The 11,079-nt window shown below is 39.0% G+C and overlaps 1 protein-coding gene across 1 annotated transcript; it reads left to right on the plus strand.

Moving 5' to 3' along the window:
• Positions 1 to 557: 557 nt before the first annotated feature.
• On the plus strand, positions 558 to 8,143 carry PJVK (pejvakin). The gene is made up of 7 exons (XM_065880903.1): positions 558 to 587; positions 1,860 to 2,049; positions 3,000 to 3,195; positions 3,706 to 3,847; positions 5,382 to 5,499; positions 7,559 to 7,657; positions 7,851 to 8,143. Exons 1-7 carry the CDS (start codon positions 558 to 560, stop codon positions 8,141 to 8,143), a joined length of 1,068 nt encoding a protein of 355 aa, XP_065736975.1.
• Positions 8,144 to 11,079: the final 2,936 nt, after the last annotated feature.

Genomic DNA, 11,079 nt, shown 5'->3' on the forward strand with positions numbered 1-11,079 from the left:
GAGCTCCTCGGCGGCCCCGCCCCCTCGCAGCCCCGGCCCGTGCGCCACCTTCGGCCCAGCGGCTAGTGGAGACCGCAGTTGTGTGTCCTGAAAAGGAGGCCGCTCCCTGCCCAGAGAGAGGCTTGTCGTCGGGCGGGCAAGCTTCAGCGACTGTGAGGCCTGAAGCTCAGCCATTTTTTTTTTTTTTTTTGGAGGGGGTTGCGGGGGACGGGGAAGAGGAGCGGTGCGTCACTTTAAGAAAATGATTTTAAAATTCCAAATGCAAAATTGCCGGAGAGCCTCCCTAGGCCTGGGCCCGAAGCCTGAGACTCGCGGTATACCTGCTCCTGAGGGCTGAGGTGGGCTCCTGTCCTGGAGTCCTGCTTTTAGGTGCTCGCGGGAACGTCCGGACACCCACTCCTCTCACCCCCACGTGGGCTCCATTGTCTTCTAGGCTTTTATCGCCTGATGAGTGCTGGGCTAGCGGATCCCAGCAAGGCACGTTAGGTGTAAACGAAGGCTTTTCTGTGGACCCGATTCTAATTAAATGCTGTTTCTGCACACCTGTGTTGGTTGTAATGGCGTTTGCTTGGGATGCACCACCTTTGGTGGGGATCAGACAGCGACATTAGATGTCGTATCGCTTCTAGGGGTTTTGCTTGCCAGTTGCAGTAATAACTCCTTGTGCTTTCTCGTTTCTGGAAGATTGCCTTGCACGATGCTATTCACACGAAGGGTCCTTATTAGGAACTTTTTGTTTGTTTCTCTCGAACCCTGGGTACTTGAAAGCAAATGAAAAAGCTGTCCGGAGTCTAATCAAAGTGATTTACATTATTTGAGACTTGAATTAAGCCTGTATTTTCTTCCTCCCTCTACCCCCTCTATAGATGTTTGTATATCGATTACTATGCATTGCTGTTTTAATGAATATCTTATTTTAAGTACCACATAGCCACTATTTCAAAATTATGTTAACATCCACATAGCTATGACAGTACACTATTTCAGCACTCAGATTTGTTTCTAAGATTTAGCCATAAAATTTCTTAAAAACAAGTCTAAACTTTATACAGCTCTCTTTAAAGGTTGAGTAACTGGATAGTAATGATGAAACAAAAAGAAAATAAATGCAGCAGTACTCTATTTCAGAGAGACACTATGTGCCAGCTTCAACAGAAACTCCTAAGTCAGAGTTTATGCAGTTACACATATGTAATATGACTTTCATTTAGTATTTTATAAAGTTCTGCATACAATTGTTTCCTTATATTCTGTGAATTTATTTTTATATTAATCACTTGATTTTGTAAACATACAAGGAAAATGAATGAAATGTTCAAAGAATGAACTGTGTACCATAACACAGAAATAGTGCTTTTCTGTCGCCAAAATTGGCACAATGGACTTGTGAAGGAATTCCCTTTGGACTAGGTCCACTGTGGATGGCATCCAGGGCTAATGTTAGTGGCTAACGTATTGTTCCCTGTAGGGTTATATGCTTCCTTTGAACCTGGCAAACCACTATCAGCTGTGACCGTCATCAAGGACATTGATAATATATAAAGATTAGTAGTTTTCTGTGTATATTTTAGTGTTATAGACTGCAATTCCAAATTAGACTTGCTTTTAGTATATCATTTTACACTGTTAATCTATAATTCATTACCTGAGCACACCAGGGGAGGTAGTGTTGTAAATTGTACACTGGTAAGCTACTCAGTGAAACCATGCTTTGTATTTTTAACGTGTATAATTATATTTAAAATCAAGCAAGACTTAGTTTTATGCCTGATTTTTTTTGAAAACATGGATTTGTTATCTGAGGGTTGCAGTTCATGACGTTTTAATACTGTATTAATATGTTTGCTGCGGCTACCAAGAGCTTTGTCAAACAAGTTGGAGATGGAGGGAGATTAGTTCCCGTTCCAAGCCTCAGTGAGGCTGACAAATACCAACCTCTAAGTCTGGTGGTAAAAAAGAAGAGATGTTTTCTGTTTCCTAGATATAAATTTACTTCAACACCCTTTACACTGAAAGATATTCTTCTAGGAGACAGAGAAATTTCAGCTGGTAAGTTTAAATGTCTGTTTGGGAGTGACTACTCATTCAGTTATATTATTGGTAATCTAAACATAGGTTGTCTGTGCTACCTATGTTCATAATATTTATGTATTTTCATTGATAAAAGCAACTCTTATTACTGTGACAGTAATATTGTTAACAATGCCTAACGTTTTTATACTGTCAAATCTCTTATTGGTTGAATAATTTCAAATGTATTTTATAAGATTATTTATTGGATAATTTAATTTCAGTTATTTTATAAATTGTTTTAACCAAATCAACTTAGAATATGACATAATAGTATATTTCTTCATCTATAAAATGGGGGTATTATTCAGTCTTGCCTATCTCACATGGTTAAATGTGATGAAAGTAATTTGTATTTATTTTTTGATTCAGTTACTACAGTCGGTAAGCTGAAATGTATTAACAGGCTAATATTAACATTTTAACAAATTTTTCTTATAAACTCTTGTTTTTCTTTCAGCTAGCCAGTGGATCTTGATGCTTAAGTATGCTGTTGGCTGAAAGAGAATTTGAGTTCATTTAAAGTACTCTAGATATTTATTTCTCTTGTTGTCAGATTAATTGAATTGCTCTTTTTTTCCCCTTTTTTGCTGTACGCGGGCCTTTCACTGTTGCGGCCTCTCCCGTTGCGGAGCACAGGCTCCGGACGCGCAGGCTCAGCAGCCATGGCTCACGGGCCCAGCCGCTCCGCGGCATGTGAGATCCTCCCGGATCGGGGCACGAGCCCGCGTCCCCTGCATTGGCGGGCGGACTCTCAACCACTGCGCCACCAGGGAAGTCCTGAATTGCTTTTTTTAATCTTGGTTTAAGATGTTGCCATTCTCAACATTTGGGTAATCAAGTCTTAAATGGTAAATTAATGTGCTACTATACATATTTACATTAGATGAATTCAAGACATTTAAAATATTGATTTCCTTTTCTTAAAGGTGTTTCATCTTATCAGTTACTGAATTATGAAGATGAATCAGACGTTTCACTTTATGGAAGGCGAGGCAACCATATTGTGAATGACGTTGGGATTAACGTTACTGGATCAGATTCAGTTGCAGTAAAAGCTTCATTTGGTGTAGTAACCAAACATGAAGTGGAAGTATCAACATTACTCAAGGAAATTACTACACGGTCAGTATAATACCTCCATGTTTTTATTAAATATTTTAATTATATAAACTTCATTACAAAGAGTGCTTAAAACATTCGGGTTATATTTTATTAGAGTAATTTGTTTGATTTATTTGAAATACTGCAAATTAGTAATATGTCCAAGCTTTGGATAAGTGTAGATATCTGGAATCATTTGGTTTAAAAAATATTTAATTGCTCTGCAAAATCACTTTGGCACTGCCGCATTTGCTAAATTATAAGATTACAAGACTTCAAGAATCTGCTTGCAGCAAATACACTAAGAGAGTCTCCTCCAACAGACTCCTATAGTATGCGTGTTTTAACAAAATAGGAAGGAGAGGCAGATTATTAAATTTCTTTTGAGCACACCTTCTGATTTGTATTAGGACTGCCTTGATTTAATTAAGATGGATCGTGAATAGTAACACATGATAATCAAAAAATGTACTTGATTATACATAGTTAGATGTTACAGATTCTTGTGAATGTCTGTCTTCTTGATTTCAGAAAAATTAATTTTGACCACAGTTTGATACGTCAGTCAAGGAGGAGCAGAAAGGCAGTATTGTGTGTGGTCATGGAAAGCATCCGAACCACACGACAGTGCTCACTGTCTGTGCACGCTGGAATTCGTGGGGAATCCATGAGGGTAAACCATTAGACCCATTAGACTTCTCTTACTGAAAAGCTGCAATGGGAATTTTTTAAGTATTCAGTTTCTAATGAGCCTTGTGTATTTTGTCAAATGTTGACCTGCAATTGTATATAGGATTTTGCACACCAATGGTTTTGTTTTAGAATATGAAAAAAAATCCAAGAAAATTTGAATTATAAACATGTAAAATAATGTTAGAAAACACTGATCCTTGTGAAATAATGTGTACAATGGAGTCCCTCATATTACTATTATGCTGTTTTAAGAATATAAATTGAGTGGTTATGTTGAGTTCTTTGATTTTATTTTTAAGTGATACAGTTTTTACTTGAATTTTAAAAAGTTGAGTTTATATTTTTTTTTTTTTTTTTTTTTTTTTTTTTTTTTTTTTTATGCGTTACGCGGGCCTCTCACTGTCGTGGCCTCTCCCGTTGCGGAGGACAGGCTCCGGACGCGCAGGCTCAGCGGCCATGGCTCACGGGCCCAGCCGCTCCGCGGCATGTGGGATCCTCCCAGACCGGGGCACGAACCCGCGTCCCCTGCATCGGCAGGCGGACTCTCAACCACTGCGCCACCAGGGAAGCCCTATATTTTTATATTAAATTAATTTTTCTAAAATAATATTGTTAATGGCCAAACATGCTTCATTCGATGTTAAGTTCTTTAAAAAAGGTTGAAAGAGGGGCTTCCCTGGTGGCGCTAGTGGTTGAGAGTCCACCTGCCAGCCAATGCAGGGGACACGGGTTCGTGCCCCAGTCTGGGAAGATCCCACATGCCGCGGAGCGGCTGGGCCCGTGAGCCATGGCCACTGAGCCTGCGCGTCTGGAGCCTGTGCTCTGCAACAGGAGAGGCCACAACAGTGAGAGGCCCGCGTAACGCAAAAAAAAAAAAAAAAAATGTTGAAAGCTATTTGTGTTTAATTTTTAGCTCAATTATGGTATTATTTGTCCTTGTCATTCACCTAATAGTGACGCATATAATGACTTGATTTGTTTTATTAAAATGAATTATTAGAAAGATAGGGTACAATGATAATCATTTCAAATCTTTGCAAATGAAGGTTCTGTTCAGTGGCTACATTTAGGTGCCCACCAAATTGTTTAACATTGGATCATTTTGGGGGCATGAACTGAGTGAAACATTTACTTAATTGTTGGTAATTGCTTTGGAACAGTGGACAGAATAGGCTAAAAACAACTGTAGCACTTAAAGGCAGTTGGTTTACAGTTGAAAGAAAAACGTTTCTATGCCAGAGAGCATTACCCATGTGGTAGCACTAATCATTGGCTCTGATACAAAGTAAATGAGAAAGTAGTGAGAGGTATTTCCTAATGTAGATCACAAGTCTCCAATGGACCATTAATTTGGACCTCTGCTAGAAACAGTTGAATTCAAGTAGGAGCATTCTTTGCTTGTAGGGGTGGGGATGTTTGTTTTTGGTAGGATTGTAGGGAATGTTTTGTTTCTCCAAAAATATATCCTTATGTGTTGTGCTCCTTAACCATGTTGTTTAATTTATTTAATATAGTTTCATTTTATGGATGAACAGAATACCAGGGGAAGGGACAAAGCTATTGTTTTTCCAGCACACACAACCATAGCTTTCAGTGTTTTCGAACTCTTCATTTACTTGGATGGTGCCTTTGGTGAGTGATTTGCATGAAACACCAAAATGATTGTATTTTTAAAGAAGGATTTAATGAGAATCTCTGTCTCTTTCTGAGTGTCTAATAATAGAAGAGTGCTGCTCTCAAGTACTGTCAATATTATGTTTGGGTGAAGTAACTGGGAAAGACCCTCCAGTCCTTACTTACTCATCAGCTCATCCCTGTTTCTTGGGGAAGGCTGTAGTCTTCCCACCACCCACTTACAATTATAGCTAAGAGTGAGAACACAATCCACTGACAGTATTTCCTTGACTTATATGGGAAAATAAAAAATTATCGTCTAATAGGTAGCTTTTGATGAAGGCAAATAGAGTAGGTAGACAGTAAGATGTCGAAGGTGTCAAGGCATCCAAACTAGGACACCCAAAGACAACCTTTCTTCCGGTTTCCCTTTCATAGACCCAGCTCCCCCAACTCCGGACTTTCCCTAAAACCTTAAAGTTACAAATAATTCCCCCAAACTGTCACCTTATATAATACTGCAGTGCAGCTCAGTTTAAATTTCTACATTTCACAGGTTTTAAGATTATTAGACCAGCCAGCTCAAGTCTAGGTGTAGCCCAAAGGAATAGGCAAGGGAGCCCCTTAGCCATGGTGATTTATGAACATTTTTAGACCTGTTTTTGTTTCTGCAGTTCTGTCGGAGGAGGGAATAGGGAGCCCAGAAACAAATCATACTAATTAAATTCTATCTGGGACACTAAAGGGTGTAGGTTTTTTGTAAAAAAAAGATGTATTTATTTATTCTTTTGGCTGCATCGGGTCTTGGTTGCAGCATGTGGGATCTTCGTTGAGGCATGCGGGATCTTCGTTGGGGCACGCGAGATCTTTCGTTGTGGCGCGCGGGCTCTTCGTGTCAGCACGCGGGCTTCTCTCTAGTTGTGGCCTGCGGGTTTTCTCTTCTCTAGTTGTGGCACGCAGGCTCCAGGGCACGTGGGCTCTGTAGTTGTGGCGCTCGGGTTCCAGAGTGCATGGGCAACTAGAGTTTGCCGCACGCAGGCTCTCTAGTTGAGGTGCGCGAGCTCAGTAGTTGTGGCTCGTGGGCTTAGTTGCCCCGCAGCATGTGGGATCTTAGTTCCTTGATCAGGGATCAAACCTGTGTCCCCTGTGTTGCAAGGCGGATTCTTTACCACTGGACCACGAGGGAAGTCCAAGGGTGTAGGTTTTTACAATAATATTGATCACTAGAAGTGTAAACTGATAGAACTGATATGTCCATCAAAATTTTAAATTACATATATTTTAGCCTTATTTACACTTTTAGGAATTTATCCTATAGATATACATATATGAAATGATGTGGGTATAAGGATAGTCAGCTCATAATAGCAAAAGATTGGAAATAACCTTAAGGTGTATTTTCAGCAGCTAGTTGAATAATGGTGCATCCACACAATAGAATACTGTGAAGCCGTTAGGAATTATGTAGCACTGAAGATCCTGACATGGAATAATCTCTATGATATTTTAAAGAAATGTGTATCTATTTGAGCCTAAACAATTTTATATATATACATACATACGTATATACATATTCTTTATGCATGTAAAATATATGGAGTATTTCTGGAAGTACACACAACAGTAGTTACCCTGGGGTATAAAACTGAGGCTGGGGTCAATGTAGAGACTTATTTGTCACCGTATCCTCTTTTTGTACTCTTTGAATTTCGTACCATGTAAATGTTACCTTTTCTAAAAATACGTAAAATTTAACTTAAAAAAATAAAATGAATGGCACATACCAGAATTCAACCACAATTAAAACTCCCAATAAAACATGAGTTGTTTGGGCTTCCCTGGTGGCGCAGTGGTTGAGAGTCCGCCTGCCGATGCAGGGCACACGGGTTCGTGCCCCAGTCCGGGAAGATCCCACATGCCACGGAGCGGCTGGACCCGTGAGCCATGGCTGCTGAGCCTGCGCGTCCGGAGCACCCCACAACGGGAGAGGCCACAATGGTGAGAGGCCCGCGTACCGCAAAAAAAATATATATATGAGTTGTTCAAATTATAACATCTTCTAAATTTTTTTTTATAGACCTTTGTGTCACTTCAGTGTCAAAAGGAGGATTTGAAATGGAAGAAACGGCAACATTTGCACTGCTCTACAGATTGAGAAATATACTATTTGAAAGAAGTATGTCCGCTGAAGATTTTTTGCTTCTCAGGTTAACACTTGAGGTTATCTCTTCAGTAATACTGTCTTAAGAATTTAAATTTAAAAGCCAAATTTCATGACTGATGGTTTAGATTCACACATAGTTATAATTGCAGTTTGGCTATACATTTTTTATTTGACTTTTAACACATTTCTTTTTTTGTCCTTTTAGATAGAAGAGTGATGGATGCCATTTCTCGTTCACAGCTTTACTTAGATGATCTTTTTTCTGACTATTATGACAAATCTCTCAGCATGAGTGATATTTCACTCAAAGAAGGGACTCATATCCGAGTTAATTTACTTAATCACAGCATTCCAAAAGGACCTTGCATACTCTGTGGCATGGGGAGCTTTAAAAGGGAGACGGTTTATGGGTGCTTTCAGTGCTCTGTCGATGGGCAGAAGTATGTGAGACTTCATGCAGTTCCTTGTTTTGATGTTTGGCACAAGAGAATGAAATAAAATGGAAAATCAACGTATCTTGCTGGTGCTTTAGGTGCAACTGTGCCACACACCTTTCCAAAATTATCTAGGTTTTTCTTTGATGAGTTGTAGCACATTAAAGAGGGAGGGGAACAAGAAATTAACCTGTTTGGGCATCATTTCTCCCATCTATAACGTGGAGATGATAATAGTGTCTACCTCATAAATTGTCATGAGGGTTAATAATGTTTATATTGGAAAAGGTTTAAATATAAAATTCAGAATATAGATATTCCTTCATAAAATCTGCCAGTCACTTTAGAAGTATATTTTGGGATTTAGTCTCATTTTACATAGAAATTTTCTAGATATCAATTTTATTTTTAGTTGGCTTTTAATTCAGGATCTAAGAATGACAAGAGTACACAAGTGGCAACTTTATGGTGCTTTAACTGTTGCCTTAGGTCTGGTAAAATGAGAAAAATGTGTTAATAATTTAATGTAATCCTAAATGTTTAATTGTGGTATCAAATTAAAAGCACACTGAGCTCAGTGTGGGGTTTTGTGTACACAATTAAAGATGACTGATAGTAGTAATGGGCTGCCATTTTGTGATGTACATATATATGTGCTCGCCAGCTTTGTCTTTATAAAAACTCACTACAGTCATTTTAAAGTTAAGGCAGCTGGGACATGTTTATTTCTTTTCTCCTTTGAAAATGTTTAAAACATTTAACGTATTTAGTTCTGTGAGACCTTTTGCATCTACTCTGTAAGACATCTGAAATTTTTTTATACACAAGCAACCTAAATTATTTACTATACACCATTTTAAAATTATTACAAAAATACTATGTTAAAGTTCCAGAAATCAAATAGTACAGCAGTCACTACTAGGCATATGCCTATGAAGTCATTAGGCAATTACATAAATACGAAATACTTGTATACTATATGTATGTGGAAGGATTAATATTTTATCTTTTTAACTATTTAAAAAGTTAAAAATCTATAATTTTTTTTTTTTTTTTTTGCGGTACACGGGCCTCTCACTGTTGTGGCCTCTCCCGTTGCGGAGCACAGGCTCCGGACGCGCAGGCTCAGCGGTCATGGCTCACGGGCCCAGCCGCTCCGCGGCATGTGGGATCTTCCCAGACGGGGGCACGAACTCGTGTCCCCTGCATCGGCAGGCGGACTCTCAACCACTGCGCCACTAGGGAAGCCCTATAATTTTTTAAAACATAAGTTTAGGGACTTCCCTGGTGGCGCAGTGGTTAAGAATCCACCTGCCAATTCAGGGGACGCAGGTTCGAGCCCTGGTCTGGGAAGCTCCCACATGCTGCGTAGCAACTAAGCCCGTGCGCTACGACTACTGAGCCTGCACTCTAGGGCCTGCGAGCCACAACTACTGAGCCCGCGTGCCACAACTACTGAAGCCCACACGCCTAGAGCCTGTGCTCTGCAACAGGAGAAGCCACTGCAATGCAAAACCTGCACACCTCAAGGAAGAGTAGCCCCCCAACACCGCAAGTAGAGAAAGCCCGAGTGCAGCAACGAAGACCCAACGCAGCCAAAAATAAATAAATAAAAGTGATTCAATCCATTTAGTGTTTAAAAAAAAAAAACACCATGAGATAGCACTAGGTATACTAGAAGTATTCAAAATCTTCAAGTTGCTAATAGTAAGCTTTGGTGAGGATGAAAAGCAACTGAAACTCTCATACTAGTTGAAAAACAAATTGGTACGATTACTTTGGTAAACAGTTTGGCATTATCTGTGACAAAAAGTCTCTCCTTGATCAAACTTGTCGGGCTCTTCTGAGCCCTCTGCTTGATTAGGCCCAATAGCGCCCCCTCGCCACAACTAGAGAAAGCCTGTGCGCAGAAACGAAGATTCAATGCAGTCAAAAATAAATAAATAAAAAACAAACATAAGTTTAAAAGCACTTGGTATGAAAACAATGGGACAGAAAGATTAGAATTAGAAAGTTGGTATCATAGGATAATTTCCATTTATAGCCTTCACGGTATTTTTGTTTTGGGCCGAGTATATTATGATTCAGGTGCAAATATGAATATATTGATCAAAAAAACCTCTAGTGACTTTTATTAATATGGATATAGAGAATGGGGGCAGTTTCCAAACCAAAACATAATATTGTATTAGCAACTTAGTTTACTTGAACGGAGCAGGTTTTTCTGAGGGAAGTAAAGGGATGAAAGTTGATGATTAAGTGAGGAGTTATAAAATTGGGTATAGGAATGAAGAAATATAGGGGGGAAAGAAAAGATAGTAAAGGTTTTTATTTTACAAAGTGTCTAACTGTGCTATGCATATGTAATATCCACTAATCTAGTGGTTTTTGTGTTGCCCTTATACTTTTAAATTATAGGATTTCTAGCAGTATATTTAAAGAGGTTAAAAGATGAACAGTGAACAATGGTTTGGAAAGAGCAAGCTTCAGAAAATGGAAAAGACATTGTTTTGAACTCACTTGGTTTTGAATAGAGCTATTTACTGCCTAACCACACTTTCTACATACACAGTAAGTAAAACTTACATGTTCCAATAAATATGTATCCTTTCTTGGGTACCAACATGATTTTCTACAGCATCTCTTACCTCTTATTCTCAACATGTTGGACCACAATGATTTGACCATGACACAAAATTGCCATGGCACTTTACATCCTCACCTGCATCCTCATTTGATATCCTCATGTGTAAAATAAGTTCTACACATTTATCAAAAACTTGATGGCATACCAGTTTGTAATGCTCATTCATGGTTAATAACAAGAACATTGTGAGAAGTGACATAGGATAGAGATACCTAGAGAAAGGGAGACTAAGAAATAGCGTAGCATCAATTTAAAACTATCAAGACAAAAAGTTAGGGATGGTAGATATAAAGGCCTACGAGAAGGAAGAGGCGTATAATGATGTCTGAGGGAATGCAAGAGTCAGAGCAGTA

Source organism: Phocoena phocoena, chromosome 7 (assembly GCF_963924675.1).
Source record: "Phocoena phocoena chromosome 7, mPhoPho1.1, whole genome shotgun sequence".
NCBI lineage: Eukaryota > Metazoa > Chordata > Mammalia > Artiodactyla > Phocoenidae > Phocoena > Phocoena phocoena.